This window comes from Argiope bruennichi, chromosome 7 (genome assembly GCF_947563725.1).
Source record: "Argiope bruennichi chromosome 7, qqArgBrue1.1, whole genome shotgun sequence".
Lineage (NCBI taxonomy): Eukaryota > Metazoa > Arthropoda > Arachnida > Araneae > Araneidae > Argiope > Argiope bruennichi.
Genome location: NC_079157.1, coordinates 78915819 through 78934779, shown reverse-complemented (window position 1 = coordinate 78934779; position 18961 = coordinate 78915819). Strand labels below are relative to the sequence as shown.

Below are 18961 nucleotides of genomic sequence, written 5' to 3'. Positions count from 1 at the left end.
TTACTAATGTTCAATTACATTGATCAAAAGTATGTTAGTAAGAAAATTGTCAGAAAACATCTTTGTCCATTTAAAAAAAAAATAGTTTTATTTACATCTCATTCTGTCTCCTGACAAAATTGCCTTTAAAAAATTTAATATGGCAATCAGTCAATAAGAAAAAGATTGACTGACTGATCATATGAAAAGATTGCATGCCAAAACTATTTTTAAATGAAAAGAAATTAATGCTCACTATTTTCTGAAATAAAAGAAAATTTAATTGTTGATTTTTGCAATCATCAAAATAGCAAATTATACCATAGTGGTTATCACACAAGATGTTAATGTATTTTCACATCCAGATGCTTGAATTTTATAAACTTCTTCAAGCACTTGGTCATGTATGTGAATATTTAGTTTTTGTATAATTTAATTACTGTCAATAATAAAAAGATAAAAAATGTGATAATAAATTTATTCATTGCAGAATTCCTCCACAAGAGAAGTAAAACTTTCATAATTTGGCTGCACTAATTATGTTATAAAAAAAGCATGAAATAATTTTTTTGCAGTATTGTAGGATTATTTAAACAAATCCTTAATATTTAATAAAAATAATATCGGATACATTAAATATATTAAGATCTAATAATTTTAACAAAAAAATTGAATGTTAGTTTTTTTATAAGATATTAACAAACATATACACATATATGTATACTATATCATTTGGGATAATGTTTTTACTTAAATACAATCATAAGTATAATTTAACATTTTGTGGAAGCAAGTAACAAAATTCATAACTTTTCATGACTTTATATTTATTATTTTTATGACCAAATAGCAACAAAAATGGAAAAGAAAAATTTAACTGAGATCTAAATTATCACAGGAAGGGAAAATAACAAAAACTGACATTGAAGATTTGGAAATATTATTTGATATAAAAAATGAAAGTGACCTACACAAGCCATTTATAATTGCAGAATGTTCAGATTCTGAGATAACTGCTCAAAATAATTGCCCAATAAAAAATACATATATATTTTGGAAAATTACTAAGAAAGACCAGCTGATACAGATATAAAACAATATCAACTTTCCACAGTTTCATCAAGCTCAGTTCAATGTGTTCTGTAATCAACAAAACATTAAAATGTCTCTTCTGGAGTTTAAAGCATCAATAGCTACTACAATAATAAAAATGAGTGAGAATAAATCAAAAAAATGAGGCAGATCTATTTCAAGCTCTGTATATGAACATCAACCTAAAAAAATCCAAAATCTGTGCTTAAGTTAATCCTGAAATCAGACTGGACAGTGTAGGTCATTTTACTTTAAAAAAACTGAAAAATCGACCAAGATGTAATGGCAAAAATGTGTTAGACAAGCTCATTACCTTTGTGATAAATGTGAAGAATCGGCATACTCGGAATGTATGAAATCTTTTCACTCATAAATTACCAATAACACTCAGTGCCTACAATATGGATATTATTTTCTTTTGCAATTTTTTTATTGGTTTTTTTTTTTTTGCTCTTTTATTTTTTTTAAAATTTATTTTATTTATTTATTTGCTTTTTGAATTCCTATCAATAAAAAAAATGGACAAATTGTGTGAAAAAAATTAAGTCATTATTTTCTCACCGTAAAAAAATAAACGTTTCTCAAGAAATTAATATAATTCATGATTAAAATTAACTTGTGACAAGTGAGTTATGGCATCCATTTCATTAAGAGATACTGTTGCAAAGAGATTTCAAATATGGAAAACTTGGGGCTTTAAAAAAAATGATTAAATTAAAGCAATTTATTCTAAGATAATTACTTTCAATATAACAATTAGTAAAGAGAACAATGACAAAATACTGGCTGAAAAATAATTTACTTGTTTAAAATAATTCAATATGCATAATCACAAATATATTTAAATATATTTACCTTAAATCTTTAAGAAGCTAGAAACTTGTTTTTGATAAAATCTATAATTGATTACTATCGAAATTATTTTCTTTAACCCTCTTAGTAGTCAAACAGGCTATTTCTGTTCTTAGTGATTAGTTTCAAGACAATACCTTATTTAAATATCTTCTTGATATTGCAAAAACAAAACATTTTGTAGTTTACAAAGACTTGATTACATATCAAAAAGATAATTTATTCATTGTAAATATAAATTTCTCAAAAGTTCATAATTGGTTGTTTAGAAAATTACAATAAAAATTTAAATTTTTTTAAATCCCATTTCGTAAAAAATAAGTAAATAAGAATTAAACCAAAACATCAGATAAATAAATTTTTTAAATAAGGTCTTTGGGAGCATATTGTTTCTAGAAAGCACTAAAAAGAAAAACATAAAAACAAGATACATACTCGACGCCATACTACGGTAGGTTTTGGTTGTCCAGAACCAACACAGGGCATTTTTACTTCACTGTTCACCGGTTTTTGATAAGTGTCATGAGGTTTAACAATAAACATAGGAGGATCTAAAAAAAATGGCCAAAATAGAAGTTATTAAAACTAACAACAATATATTGCGTGAAAGGACAAATTATTAAATAATGTATGCCTTTTGTAGGATTGCAATAAATAATTTCCTTGGTTATTAATTCAAAGATTTCTGTGAAAACAATAAATCCGGCATAGTTTTATATGCTAGTTAATAACACTTATAGTTAATAACACTTACTATAATTTATGCTAATCCACAAAAAATATTTCTTTAAGCTTTTTTTAGAAACATCATTTAATCCCCATTCACAAAATACAATTCAAACTAAGGACAAACATAATAAATCAAAAATATAAATTATAGTTTTTATATATATATATTTCGGAAAGTTATTTTACATTCTAATAAAGAGATTTCAATATGTTATATAATAATAAAATGAATATTTTTTAAAATATCTATTGTTATCATATAAAAGATCCCACACAATCTCTCGTTCCATCTGGTCACTAGAATAAATTTTTAAGTGAAAATGAAATTTTCTGTTGGTAAGCATAAATAAATTTTTACACAATCATAAATTTTTAAACAATTTTAAACGAACCATCATAACGAACCATCAATAATTTAAATCTGTGTTCTCTTTCAACACTGCATTCTCAATATAAAAACCAAGTAAAATTAAAAAACATTTTGAATAAAAGAACCTTTATAGTTACATAAAAAAAAGTTTAAGTCATTAAAATAAATATTTTTTGTTATTACTCTAAGCATTTTCTTCTTTTACCACTGACAGTAAAAACCAATTTTTTTTATAATATAATTATTATAAAAAAAAACTTGGTGCTAGACAAAACCAGACAGGGAAAATTTTTTCATGATTTTTTTTTAAAGAAAATACTATTATATCATATAAATTCAAAACAAATTTTGTTATTGCATCATAATTATACTTTATAATTTTTTCCTACAAATTTTAAAGAAGTAAAAGGGTAGGGGAGAGGGAATGAGGTGGAAAGCAAATAAACAATAAATCAATTTTTTTTACAAAAAATATTATCAGAAAACTGAAAAATTTTTTTAATATTGTAACGAATTTGTAATGTTTTTGCACAAGATGACAAATACAGTAAGAACATTACCATAATTATACTTTATAATTTTTCCTACAAATTCTAAAGTGGGAAAAGGGTGGAGGGGGGGGATGAGGTGGAAAGCAAATAAACAGTAAATCAATTTCTTTTTTAAAAAAATCAATAAACTTACCTCTAACTAGAACCTCCATAATATTGGAAGTCCCAGCAGTACCATGAACATTATATGGAGTACACCGATATCTGCCTTGGTGTTCATGACTTACTCTTTGAAACAACAAAGAGCCATTATTAAGGGTTATCACCCCTGGATTTGCATTAGGATCAAATGGCCGCCGATCTTTTGTCCAGTTGATAAATTGAAATGGTGGATTTGCTTGAACATAGCAACGTAAAATACCTGACAATCCTGCAGGTAGATATTGTATAGTAGGAGAGTATGTAACACGAGCTGGATCTAAAATAAAATTGATAAATTTCCTTCAAACAAAATAAAAAACATTCAAACAAAAAATAACTGAAGTTACCATAAATTAAACATTTAAATAAAGATTTTATTTATTTAAATAATTTTTTAAATTATTTAATTTAAAAAATTATCAGAAAGCTGAAAAAAATTATTTAATATTGTTAGGAATTTGTAATGTTGCTTTCCAATGCAGTTCCCATGTTAAGGAAGATAGTTTTACAGATTCCAATGGAAGCTGAATGGATGCCAAATCAATGACCCCTGACCTTGGCAACAAACTTGGCAAAAGATCCATTAGAATGTGAGCTATGATAATCTTTCTACAACCTTCTTTGCCCTGTCATAGAAACTATAAAAAAAAATGGAAAACTGAACTTTACTCACTCAATATTGAGTCGGTACTGAGTCCAGCATTGATCTGATCATCAGTCAAGTTCAGCTCTAGTGGATAATTAGGGGCAGAGTAGCAGATGTTTGAGAAGCATGAACAGTAAAGTGAAGTCTCTAATCCAGCTAAATTCTCTCCAATTGTCTATTATGGATGATTTCTAACTATTTGAGCACACAATATTTTCTTGCATGCTGTATTTATTGCAATTGCTCTTTTTACACACACTTCAGCTTCAGCGTATTCATCATATACAATAAAGTATCATTTATTATCACGTCTGTTGGACTACTTTAATGTACAACCACTACATTGGACCTTTGATTCTTTTGATTTTGAATTTTCCACAACAATATACAAAAGACACCATTAATATACCTTATTTAATTTAATGCTTTTTTTTTTTTTTTGAAAATCATTTACAATTCTTTAAAATCAATATTTTTTTTACATTATTTATTTTTTTACATTACTATCTCAAGAATTTAAATCACTAAACAACTTGGAAAATTTTAAAACATTGTCTCACCATAGCACAATTACATGTTATTTTTATAATAAACATTGCTTGTATCTGAATTTTAAAAAAACCAATAAATAATAAACAAAAAAAACTGAATTAAGTTGAGTGAAAAATGAAACACCAAAAATTAAATTCCAATAAAATGGATCAAGACATTTAAAAAATATTTTTGTTGTTTGAAATCAACATTTAAAATTAAAGATAAATAAAATCCTCATAACAAGAAAAATCTAATGAATAGCATTTTAAGGTACCCAATAATATGGACAAAATATATGATTTTTTTTTTTTTTTTTTAAGTTTACAAAACATAGGAATAAATAAAGATACTAAAAATTAACTATTTCATTTCAATTTAAAAACAGTAAAATTTCTTAGAATTCAATGCAAAATTTGGAAACTTTATATAAACAAAAGAGAGAGAGTCAATATTTCATTATATACACTTACATTTAAAAACAAACAGCTGCAATAAAAAAAATCACTCAAATACTTTTAAACAAAATTCAAACAAGAGAATTTAATATGAATTCTGAAACACACAATATATTTGGTTTTCCAAAAGAAATAATATACATCCTGTTCTCACCTATACTATAAAATATTCTAATAAACCAGTTATTCAACTACTGATAATTGTATGATAATAAATTTCTCAATGTCTTAAAAATCAAAATATTAGAGAATAACATGATATGGTTAAAATTCTTTTTTAAAAATGAATCAAAACCGCATAAGTTTGCAGAATTAATCTATTTGTAAATAAGATAATTAAACAGAAATAGCAGCAGGAAGAAAAAGACATTCTGTATGGAATTTAATACGAGAATCCAACAAAAGGAAGCCAGATAATGCTGCAAGCCAACTCTTTCTACTTTACGCAACAATAACTAGAATACAATTTCCTGTATAGATTTAATAAAGACATTCAGAGGCAATAAGTAAAAGTATAAAAACATCTTGATATTTTAACCTGAGAACTATATTAATGACAATTTAAAAAAGAAATAAATGGAAACGTGCTTAAATTTGTATTAATAATCTAATGATAGTGTTAGTCATTATCTAATATGAATGACATTTTGCGATAATCACATAAATGACGATTTTTTAAACTGCTTTGTAATTAGTTTTTCATAATGCATAGTTAATGTTCTTATTTTGATGTAATAAATTCATAGGAAATAACATAATATCAAATAGTTGAAACTTGCAATATTTGTTATCAAAATTTCATATGCCCAATATTAACCAAATAGAAATTATCAATAAATCATAGTCAGGCTCATATCAAGCAGCATAAAAAAGTAGAATTAAAGGAAAGTAAAGGAATAATGACAGATACAAATCTCTTGACAAAATAATCACCGATACAAGAAAGATACATCAAATAAAAAATTTTAATCAAAATTTTGAGAATAGCTTCATTGGAATTTTGTTTCGGCACTTTTTTTAATTCACACACAAGCTTAAAATTAGATGGAAACATTTTTTAATCTTCATAAAAAAATTGTGACTTTTCTCATACATTTCAAAATTTAAAAAGAATTTATTCACTAATTGCTTTAATAATTTAACAGCTGTTAATGCAAATAAATATCTCTAAATGAGTTCCAATTAAAATGGTAGCAGAAATTTTATAAACAATAAAAACACAGGGAATTATCTAAATTTTAAAGATTTAAAAGTAGAATAGCAAAAATTATTTTATTATTTTTCAGTGATATCTTATGAAGTTATATATACTTACATTCCACACTCAAATAAGCAGATGCAGAATCAGGATTGCCAATTCCATTGGATACTTCACAGGTATAAAGGCCAGAATCTTCTGCAGTAAGAGGATTGATGAAAAGTAGTCCATCTTTGCGAATAAGAGATCGACTTTCCAGCCAAGAGAGCTGAGTGATATCAACACCATTGTGATACCAGCGGTGGGTGATATTGGCTGGCAAAGCCTTTGCTTCACAGATAAATTCAACTTTACCACCTTCCAATTTACTAGTATTGCGAGGAGGCACTGTGATCACAGCAGGTCCTAAAAGATAATTTGGCCCAATTTTAGACAAAAATTTATGTTTTAATGTTTAACTCCATCAGTATATTTTGCATGCATAACTCCCTAAAAAAATCAATCATTTTTAAAGACCATTAAAGAATGAATATAATCAAATTTTATCTTATTTATTGAAACTAATCGTCCAAACAAAAATCCAACTCAAATTAAACTTTGATACAGAATTACACCTACAGTCACAAAATCACATGCCAAATTTCATACATTTAAGTCATTGAATTTACATGCCTATGAAAGTACAAACCGGCAGATGTCAACCTCTTGACAGATATGGTATAACATCTGAAAAATATCTACACTTCAGATGTTAAATGTGTATCAAATTTTATGCATTTAGCTCTCTTCATTTTACAGTTATTGCTTTAATATACACAGTCATTCGGGAAGACATACAGAAAGACTTTCTAAATAAATTTTACCCAAAATTTGACAAAATCCATTAAGCCTACAAATTTAATATAAAGATTGTACATTAAATTTCATCTATCTAATTCAAGGTATTTTTTTAGTTATCATATTCACAGACATGATTTAAATTGTTGAGGTCAAATTTTTGATTTTCACAATACTGTCTCTTCCAATACTTTGTATAAAAGAAAGTATGTAGAGTATTTCATATACAAATTAAAGAAAGCAAGAATACGTCGTTTTTCTCTACACTTATCTTCTCCTGTGATTTGCATATTATGAAGGAATGGTTTTCTTCAATTTAAATATAATGTGATCCAAATATTCTCTCTTTTTTTATATTGTTATTTAGTTTTTAAAAAATCGTTACAATTCTTAAATCTACAAAAAAACATCATTATGTTTACAATTATATAAATAAACTTCTTTTTGTTCAATTATTTGTCTGATAAGCAAGAACCAAAATATTCCAAATGAAACTAAGTAAACATTCCTACATTAAAGAGAAATAACAAAGAAACTATATCTACATAAAAAGATTTCAACTATTTTAAAAGTGTGTCATATTTATCATATCAATCATATTTATTATTAGTAAAATAATGCAATCTATAAACATTTTTTGAAATTCTAATATTCACTGAAAAATTCACTGAGAAATTCCCTTTCTCGATTTAAGACAGGTAATTTAAAAGGAATAATATTCACTATAACTAAAAACCATTTTACATTTTCTTTTCTTTTTTTTTTTTTTTTTTTTTTTTTTTTGTTACTTGTCAATAATTCCAGATGCAGTAGAAAATCATATAGCAATTCAAATCTCATTCTCACTAAAATGGTATATTTAAATTTCATTTTAAAAACATGAATTATTAGATTTCTCATGATCTTAAACTGATAAAATATTTATAAAAACAGTAGAGAATTTTTATTAATTTTCACAAAAGCAAAATATTTTGTATAACTACTGATCAGATTTATAAGAAAGGACCTTTATATAGAATATAATTGCAATCAAATGGCTATAAAATGTTATTCATCAAAAATAAATATATCACAAATAAGTAAAAAAGTGAGAAAATGTATATTTCTTTATGGTAATTTATGTGTTGTAATATAAATAAATTTGTATGTAAATACATTATATATTATAAGAATGTAATAATATATATATATATATATTACACATATTATATATTATAGTAATGCAATAGTTACCTGCAACTATAACTTTTGTTAAAGCACTAACTTTTCCTTCTTTGTTTGAGGCAACACACAGATAGTCACCAATATCTGACTGTTGAATATTGTTGATTCTCAGTTCTGATGCAGTAATCTGTATAGAAGGAGATGCCTGCAAGGGCAGATTGTCCTAAAAAGAAAATATTCAATCATAAAGCCCATGATAAACAATTCAATCGTGATACCCCACTTTAAAAGAAGAAAAAAAACTCTTACTTTTGTCCATGAAATTACAGGAAGAGGTGTTCCAATAGCTTCACAATTCAGAGTAACAGATTCTCCTACTTTGACATATACTGTATCTGGTGGTTTGAGTTTAAAGTGAGGAGGAGCTATGTAGGAAAAAAATATGAATAATTAAATCAATACAAATGTAATTATTTGAATATTAAGGAGAAAAGCTTTAAACTTCAATCACTCTTAAGCAATCTGAATTACAAAATTATTTTCACTTGTTACTCAATCATTACATTATATATATTAGCATCTATATTTAATACTCTAATACATGTAGTACAGAAATTGGTCTTATTACTTAGCATAAGTAATAAGACCCATTTCTGTAAAATGATAACAATCAAATATAAATAAACTATCATACAAATATTCCATACAACTTCTCTGAATGTTTTTACAGCTACACTTAGTTTGGAAATTAGCATAGCTAAGTAACGAAGCTGCAAATTATTATTAGAAAAGGATTCATTGTGTCACTGAAGCTTCAATTCAATTAGAGAAAAGGAATGCAAACAAAATCAAAATTCTGGCATCAAGAAGAAATTTTAATCCAGCACAAAATTAGGCTTAACCAGTGCCAGACAAGAAATCACTGTGACTTGCATAATTATGAATGAAATAACTGATTATGATTTATCTTAGCTTTTTTTTCAAAAAATAATTTGAAGTACATGAATTCCTTTATATTTTAATTTACCTGACCAGTACTTTTTTTTCTAGACTAATTCCATTCAATTCATATGTTTCAGTCTTATTAAATAAAAAGGTCAAATATTAATGAATATGTTTTATATTAATAATTTAACAGCAAGAAAAATCAGTATTTTTGACATGCAAGCTTATTCTCAAAGCAGTTAGTTTAAAATCGAAAAGAAATATACTTCAAATACATATTTAATATGAATGCATACTACTGAAGAAAAACTATGTTATATTCATGATACACACAACTTATTTAATCAAAATACCTAAAATCCTAATTCATATAAACCTAGACTTACCAAGTACATCAAGATGCACCCATGAGCCATTTTTAGGTGAATCAGGCGGTCGATTCAAAAAGTATACTTTGCATTCATACCATCCTTGATCTGCTTCCCTTACTGAAGTAAGGTTCAGAGCTGCTAATCCAGCCAGAGATGCCCTTCCTTCATAACCTTCACCCGCATGAGGCGGATATCCATCATACCAAATATAAATAGGTATCTTCACATCCTGTTTCTGCCACTGTACCACATACGGTACTGGAGTACCTTCAGGAAATGAGAAGGTACAAGGAAGTATCACATCCTCACCGAGGAGTGCAGTGGTATATTCTGGTTCTGATTGGGTAATACCTAAAAATGTTATTAATTTTTACAAACTCAATATTAAATTATAAGGAATGTATATTTGTACTGTTTAATACCAAATGAGCATGAAACAGCATGTAAGCTATTAAGAAAACTCCGATTTCAATTTTTTTGTGCATAAAATAATTTAAAAGAGCAATATTTTATTCATTATATTTCATAAAATAATTTGAAAGAGCAATATTTTATTCATTATATTTCATTCACTTGCCAATCAATTAAAAGTAAAAATATTATAATGCAAAATAAAGCAAACTATTGGTTTGAAAAATTTGCTTAAAAATTAATTTTACAAGCAGTATACGACAATCTTCCTATAATATGTCAAAGCAATGCATTATCAAAAAATGATATACAATGATACACTGTGTAATGAACCTACATTGCACAGTGCATATATATTACCATTTGTTAAGTTGCAAAAATATGTAGATGAAATTTGTACCAAAATAGAAATTAGTAAACAGCAAGTGGCATTCTATTTTTACACTGCATTAATCTTTTAATGAATATGATTATTAGAAAAAAATACTATTCTGCACAAATCACTTTTTTTTAAAAAAATGAATCCTTTTTATTTTTTACATTACCTAATAGAGAGTGTTAATAGCCCCACCCTTCCTCAACCATTTTTTAAAGAAGTGTCAAAAGTAATGCTTCGCTGATTCTATACAATGCACATTCTTAATAGAGAGAAATCTTGGCAAAGTATCTCAATTCCAGCCCCTGTATCAATTTTCCAATCTTTGCATCATACAGAAGCTTATGATCCACAGATATGTTGCATAGGTTGCCCCCTTCCCAATGGGTCAAAAACTTTCAAATTAAATAAAAATTAGCAAATTAACCAAATTTTAGGGACAGGGAATTGTTTGATTTTAATGATTATTTTAAACGTACAGATGCAGTGTTAATAGGACACTACACTACATAAAATTGAAACAAATTAAAAATAAACTATCCAGCTTACCTGAATAAACAGCGAATGAGCAAACTGATATAAAAACAATAAAATGACATGTTTTCTTCATCACCATTTCACAACTTATCACTAAAAATTTAGATTCATCTTCCAAGGTAAGAAACTTTATATCCTTTCCTTCTTTTACCAAGGAGGCAAGAGCTTCTCATTGAGCATATAATGGAAAACATCAAATGCTCTGCAAAATAATAATAAATATATATAGAGAGAATTTTCTTAAACAAAATAGATTTTTTTTCAAAACAGTAGAACTGTTTAAAATGTTCAAAAAAACCATGCTTGAACAGAAATGAACATGAGTAAAACTGCAAGCCCCCCTTCCCCACACACACACAATCAGGAAAGATTTTAATTTTTTTTACTAATCAAATGCAAAAATTAAATTGTATATTAGATAATTGGAATCCTATTGTATTAATAAAATACAATAGGACTCCATTTATCTAAACTCTATCTACCTATACTGCAAAAATAAATTTCCCTGAATAAAAATGAGTAAAGAGAGAAAATCAAATGAGTAAAGAGAGAAAATCAAATGGCTTTAATAACTTATGATAGAGATATTTCAATAACTGCAGAAATATTTCCCTACAGTATGTAAGCACACCAAATGTGTTCTTTTCATTTACATTAAAGTACTATCAGCAAATTAAAATTTTCCTCAGAAAAATAACTTTACTCATCAACTGTCAAATTATTCAAAACCGGTCCTGAATCCAATTAACCTGAATAATTTAGACATAAATATAATAAAATTTTGCCAAACTAAAAAAATATAGCACCAATGTCAATAATGTAATTTTTCAAAGGCAATAATTCACCAAATGTTCTAACTCAATTGTATTCTTTAATGTTGACATTTAGCAAGTTTTTTAACATTGTTTCAAAGACAGTGACAAAAAAAAATCAGCAGTGCAATCTTATTGAAAATTCTCATAACACAAAAAAATGGCATTTAATATTACCAAAAACAGCAGATAAACATTACCAAAAGTATAATTTTAAGTCTAATGTTTTCTGTCTATATGTAGGTAATCTTGCATTGATTTTAATAAATTATCAGACTTTTCACTATAGAAAGAGTGAAGATATTTTGCAATGTCTAAATTTTTAAATGAAGAGTGATAATACAAAAATGGTAATGACAAAAATTAATTTTTGAAATCTTATAAACAATGGAATAAAATCCACATCAATTACTAATTATAATGAATAATAGAGTAAAATTTTATCTTAAAAATTTTAATTTCTCTTTATAATTATCAATAAAACATTCACATTAAAAACAATTAAATTTTTACCTTATTCACTTTAAAAAAAGATTATGAAACTGCTAAAAACAATAACAAGATTTTGAATAAAACTTCAGAAAATCTTACTCATTAGTTCATCAGATATTTGATTGTGGAAACCAAATTAACTCTAAAGTGTTTTTAATCCAAAATAAATCCTTTGTGAAGTCATTTGAAAATTATTTGTTAATAATAATTGGCAAATATCATTTGTTCTTGATCCAAATTGGCAATATATATAAAATGTTTATATCATAGCCGTAGTCAATCAACTATATTCATATTACTCAAGAATGATTTTTGCAAATGACATAAAGATACTTGTTCATATTTATTCCCGCACAATAAACCGTCAAAAAATTAGAATCATCCTCAATTAAAGTCGCTTAAGATAAATCACTTACAAATGACACCAGAATGCAGCCATCTTGATGAAATCTTAGCATTTTATAAAAATACTGCTAGGTAGAATTTGAAAATTACCAAGTAAATTTAGAGAAAAATAAACATCAACAAATACTAAAATAAAAAATTGTACATACTTTAAATGCTGTGAATATGAATAAACACTATATCTTAAATTTATAACTGCTAGCAATGACTAAAACATAAAAATTTCCTTTCATGATAAAATGATATAAGAAAAGCAAACTGCATATTTAAATATATTGAATATAAAAGGCAAAAAATTTCCCCCAAGATTCCAATATATATTTGAGAATTTCTTAAATAAGCTCAGTATATTTATAACCAAGAGAGAATTTCAAAAATACAGAAAAATAAAAATATTATCATTATGGAAGGGATCTGAAAAAGTAGATATATTGATGTGTCAAGTATAAAAAATGATTAATAAAATATCTGAAGAAAAATAATTACATAACTAGAATGCAATTTAATCAGAAATATTCATTTTGTGCAACTCATAAAATAATAGAAAAAATACCATTTTAAGATATACATTATAAAATATTCAAAGTAAAACATATATATTCAAAAAGGTGATTCAGAGAAGAATTTCAAACTCAACTAAACATAAAATTTATACACTCAATTTGTAATAAAAAAATAAAGTGCCAAAAAAATGAATGTAGAATTTTAGAAGGAGAGAATTAGCTTAGAGCATATCTAGAAATATTACTTTCTGAAATTCATCACCATTAATTCAAGGTATTTACCAAACTTGAAGAAAAAAATAATACTTTTGACCTTTTCTCCCAGTTATCTTGAAACAACATTTAAAATTGCTGATGCAATATAACAATTACTAAAATTTATTCTTAAAATTTAAAATTTATCATTTCATTCATACAAAATTAGCTTATAACAGCAATTCACTTTTTCCTATATTCTACAACTTTTTTTTTTTTCAAAGACCTAAATAGAAAAAGCACTTTTAAAAGTTCTTTTTCATTACAAACAGAACAATAAACAAACTAAATATGTGATAATTGGTACATTTAAAAATTTACAATAAATGTGATATATAGCAAAGCTCTTTTGTACTATTTAGAAATACATAATTTCATATAAAATACACTATTGCTTCACTATGCAACATTAAACTGTTAATGTCCAAATTAAAGTAAAGTATAAATTTCAGTAATCTGCTTTAAAATTTCACTCTTAAATAATTTATAATTCTTTTAGAAAAATTAGCTTTTTAAAATATTTTCTTTAACATTTTTTTATAGATAGACATTTTCAATTTCAAACCATTTCAAAAAGTGTAAACTTTTTTAAAAAAAATAAAGGTTAACTTTGATTTCCACGCATTACCTGAAGAAAAAAACACAAAAGGAGAAAAAAAAATTCAAAATGAGAACATGCAACTTAAAGATTTGAAACTTGCTAAAGAGTTCCTGAATGCATATTGATTTGATACAACAGCAAAGCAAAAAATTACAGAATGCAAGTGGTTTAGCTGTAGAAATGAATCATAAATTGTCTTCAAATAAAGATGCTGGATATTAAAAAATTTTAAATATTAGTAATTTCTTTATAAATTAATGCATTTTTTAATTAAAAATGTGCACTCAAAATTGTAAATATTTTCAGAATTGACCAAACAGTAACAAATGCTTAATTTATTGCATTGAATCTTCAACTTAATGGATGAAAATGCATTTAATGGAATAGAATATATAAAATTTGAAATTTAAAAGCAAAACCTTAATTGAAATTCCACAACTTAAATGAGAAAAAAAAGAGTTTTAATAGTAAATGTTTAAAAAAAATCACATTAAATTGTTTCACAATACTATATGGGTAAATGCAATAAAATTTGTCTCATAATAAAAAGATACATTAAAGTAATTGATTAAAAAATTTATATATATTAATAATAAAGAAAAATGCATGTACATGTGCTTCTGTCAGTGTGTTGGTATTTTACAGAACACACCGCCAGACTCAAAGCTACCAAATTTGTCGGAGGTGTATTCCCATTTCAGAGCTATTTCTCGAAAATGTTATTTAAAATTTTAATTAACTAAAATTAAGGCTAGATTTTGGTAATCTTCCATAACAATTTCTGAAAATATTATAATACACAAATTTATTCTATACAATTTTAAAAATCAGAAAGTTATCTTTTCAAAGACACCAATTTAATTGCCAAACAATATGTTTTGTCAAGATTTAATAAATACTTTTAAATACATTTTATAACAATATTTTTATTGCCAAAAGCATATTCATTATTGATGCTAATATTTCATCCTATTTTCCCTGCTTTTGATAATCAAGATATGATGATTATCAAACTCATATTACTTTATTCATACTACATAGGTTTCTATTAAAATACATTTTTAAAAAAATTATTGAATAAAATATTATTGCTAAACTGCAGCCAACATTTAATTTTAGATACAAACAATTGAAATTCACTTATTTTTAAACACATTTACATTATTGCTCTTTTTTACTGAATCAGAAATTTTTATTGGAATCTTCCAACATACCATATCAATCATGAAACTTATCCTGTAATACATACAATGTTTCAATGCTGAATGACTATTTTTTCTGTTCTTATTATTTTTTTTTTTTTTTCAAAATAACTTTGATTCAATGAATACAATCTATTGCATTAGTTGAAAATTAATCATTTTGCATTTAAAATTTATCACATTTCAGATGAAATGACAGAAAATTAGAGAAATATACAGCAGTAAGAATATAAAGGTAAAAAGCTTCTAAAAGAGAACAAGTTACATGACTATCAATATTTGACAATTATGGATACTTTGCCGAGAAAGCCATTAAAACTTACATAAAAAAAATTTAATTGAAATATTATATTATCAATAATTCTGATAAACCAGTTAATCATAAAAGACGGTCAGTGAGAAATAAAGAAATGCAGTTATAATAACATAAAAGATACAGTAAATAAGCAGGACAGTTATATTTTTAAAGCACTATAATGTCATGGAACTTGACTCCATAAGGATAAATCACATATATAATGAAGAGATCAGATACAGAGTTATTAAAACAATGTGGCTTTGTCTGTTTACAATCTAATTTGTGAAACTACTTTGTTTAATATATTAAAGTTATGCATAAAAGATATAATTTAAATTTAATTATATATCACCAAAAGGATTAATATATAATATATAAAAAGCACACAAGCAAAGATTAATGCAGAGTCATCTCTAATATTTTTGATAGCTAATATTTGATTTTCAAGTCCTTTTAAGGTCCGTTACAATCATACATAACATTTCAGATATTGAGCATTATATCACAATAAAAGCAAAGACTTTTTTTCCTCTCTATTCGTTCAAATTATATGATTTTCATGTAATAAAATATAAGTCTTCTAAAAAAAGGATTTTAATGAAGATAGATATATAAACTATCAACTTTTCAATACAAAATAAGACAAACATCTTTCTCATTTATCTACAAAAAAAAAAAAATCATATCCAAGATTTAAACTCAATTTACTATTTTTAAAACAACTTTTTAGGGCATTGGAAATGTTTTTCTAGTCCAGAAACTGATAAAAATTACAAAATCAAAATAGAAATCTGACATTTCTTGATAAGTAAACATAGTGGATTTCAGTTTGAAAATCAGGAAGCATCTAGCATTTCATAATTTTATGATCTTGGGGGGGAGGGGATCTGAAATCTAAAGGCTATCAAAATTTTAAGACAATCTGGCTTAGGTCTAAAAAAATGAAAAAAAAAAAGTACTCAATAGAAACAATGGAATAATCAACGAATATGACTCGCATCAGCACAAATTAAACTAATATACAAATCATAGCTATCAAGCAAAAAAAAAGAAAAAAAGAACTCTCCTTTGATAAATTTATAAACACAATCTAATTGCATTCACATGATGATTGCTTGATTAATTTTGTATCCAGACAGAAAAAGAAATTGATATAAAGAAGAAAAAAATGGACATTTCATACTTGATATGTTAATTTCAAAATTAAATAATTTTTTCAGTTTTCATTCTGCAAAAAGCAGTAAGGGAAACTCAATATAATTTATATTTATAAACACTTCATATTTTCATTCATAAGCTGAAAATTGCAATTTGACACTTTTAACTTTAAAATCTTAAATTGGAAAAAAAAAATCATACAGTCTTGTTTGCAACAATCAACATACACAATTATTTGTGCATTATGTAAAGATCTATAACCACAAATAGATGCATAAATTTTCAAAACATATAATTAATATTTTAATATAAAAAAAAAAACATTGTAAATGGAAAGTAACACTAACCTGTCATATTTGCAATATGAAAAATGTACAGAATGTATTCTACTGCATCTGAAAATTGACAAATAAATGTCTGTGTAAGAACTTGTCCACAAAACTAAAAAAAAGAAGAAACTTGTCTGACAGAAAAAAAAATCACTTAAATCATTTATACTATAGATTTCTTCAAAAAGGTAATATATATTTTATATGCATATTGAAATATTATTTAAAAATATTCTCACGATTCCAAAGAATAGACAATCATAATAAATTAAAGATCAGAATATGAACAGATATTTTTTAAAAAATAGTATCAAAAACAAGGATGAAAGACATAAATAGCGTTTTTATAACTAATAAAAAGAGACGATTGCAACAAATAAATTTTAAAGATTGAAAAAAAATCGCATGACTTCATTCTATAAATGCATTTTTGTCTCAAACTGCATTCAAAATTATGCAGCAGGATCAAATTTTGGGGGTGTGAACCCTATGTAAAATTTAAATACATCTACAGCTCAGGCTTAAAAATTTATACATTACAAATACAAATAAAAATGTTACTAAGTATTATAATCCTGACAAATTTGAATATTAAAAACAATTAAACGGACAAACAAAACAATATATAGTTTAAATACCGATACACATCTATGATTCTTACCTGTCAAACTGAAGCAGAAAAAGCATTCAAGACTTGTCAGGTAAACCGATCATTTACTACAAGAAGTCCATAGAGTTTAAAGTGATGGAAAAAGTATTGAAGTAAAAGGAACTAATCAGTACCCATTGCTTTACAAATCTATTTGGTTTGTGATAATCAAAACACATTTTCACAATCATAATATATACAAATTCCTTTGAAATTATAATATAGCCGTTATCAAGAGCAATAACACTTCAGTTCATAGCCTGCGCAGCTAGCGCCCTCTGATTATTTGATTTTTTTCTCTTTTTTTATGTTGACATGTGAGTTCAAGTCGGTTCAACAATCTTTTCATAACAAGTACGGCGAATGCTAATGATGTATTTATTTACTTTCAGCTTCTACAGTTGCTAAAGGCAACATACCAATATCTGCACGGCAATCTTACTGCGAGAATGCAAGAGAGTTTTTTTTATTTTATTTTTGATACCATTTCCCTTCGGATACATTATAGTAATCCCTGCAGTCAGAGGAATGCATGGAAAATTTGGGTTCGGGGCTACGAAAATCACATGATAAATGTTTTTACAAATTATATTCATCTTTTAAATACAAACATAAGTTATGATTTAATATATTTTTTAAATATCATATTATTTGGCTCTACTTGAAATTTAATCGGAAAAGAAATTTGTACAGCACATATTGTAGAAAATAATATGTCTTCGTATCTCAAAAGCATTTATTTAGTTTTGGTTTTGATTTCATGTATAATAAGCTCAAAATTTTTCTGCTCTACGACTGATGAGCATATACATTATCAAAACAATAACAAATATCTTACGTTTATGTTATGAACTATAAATAAAAACTGTAGTAGCTATTCTATATTATTATAGAATATAGTATTATAATTGATATTTGAATTAACGATACAGTTTTGCAACTTGGATAAATCACTATTTTTATTCTTTCTCTGAGTGTAAATCTAATATTCGTAGAAAGCTTAAATCAGATCTCTAATTTTTCATCCCCTTGAAAGCAAATTATTCACTTTGCTAATTCCAATGAAACC

General features: G+C 25.6%; 1 protein-coding gene across 4 annotated transcripts in view; it reads right to left on the bottom strand.

The window, feature by feature from the left end:
* Positions 1-18335, bottom strand: part of LOC129975883 (protein turtle-like) — a 33520-nt gene extending 15185 nt beyond the window's left edge. For 2 of the 4 annotated variants that reach the window (XM_056089148.1, XM_056089145.1), the window contains exons 1-9: positions 17905-18335; positions 17262-17309; positions 11201-11390; positions 9880-10215; positions 8858-8973; positions 8618-8771; positions 6665-6952; positions 3707-3991; positions 2359-2474 (exon numbers count right to left, since the gene is read on the bottom strand). In XM_056089148.1, the coding sequence (XP_055945123.1) occupies positions 2359-2474; positions 3707-3991; positions 6665-6952; positions 8618-8771; positions 8858-8973; positions 9880-10215; positions 11201-11267 (1362 nt within the window). In that variant the 5' untranslated portion in view covers positions 11268-11390; positions 17262-17309; positions 17905-18335. Of the gene's footprint in view, positions 1-2358; positions 2475-3706; positions 3992-6664; positions 6953-8617; positions 8772-8857; positions 8974-9879; positions 10216-11200; positions 11391-17261; positions 17356-17904 lie in introns of all 4 variants that reach the window. The other 2 variants (XM_056089146.1, XM_056089147.1) reach the window with 2 other exon arrangements.
* Between the last annotated feature and the right edge of the window lie 626 nt (positions 18336-18961).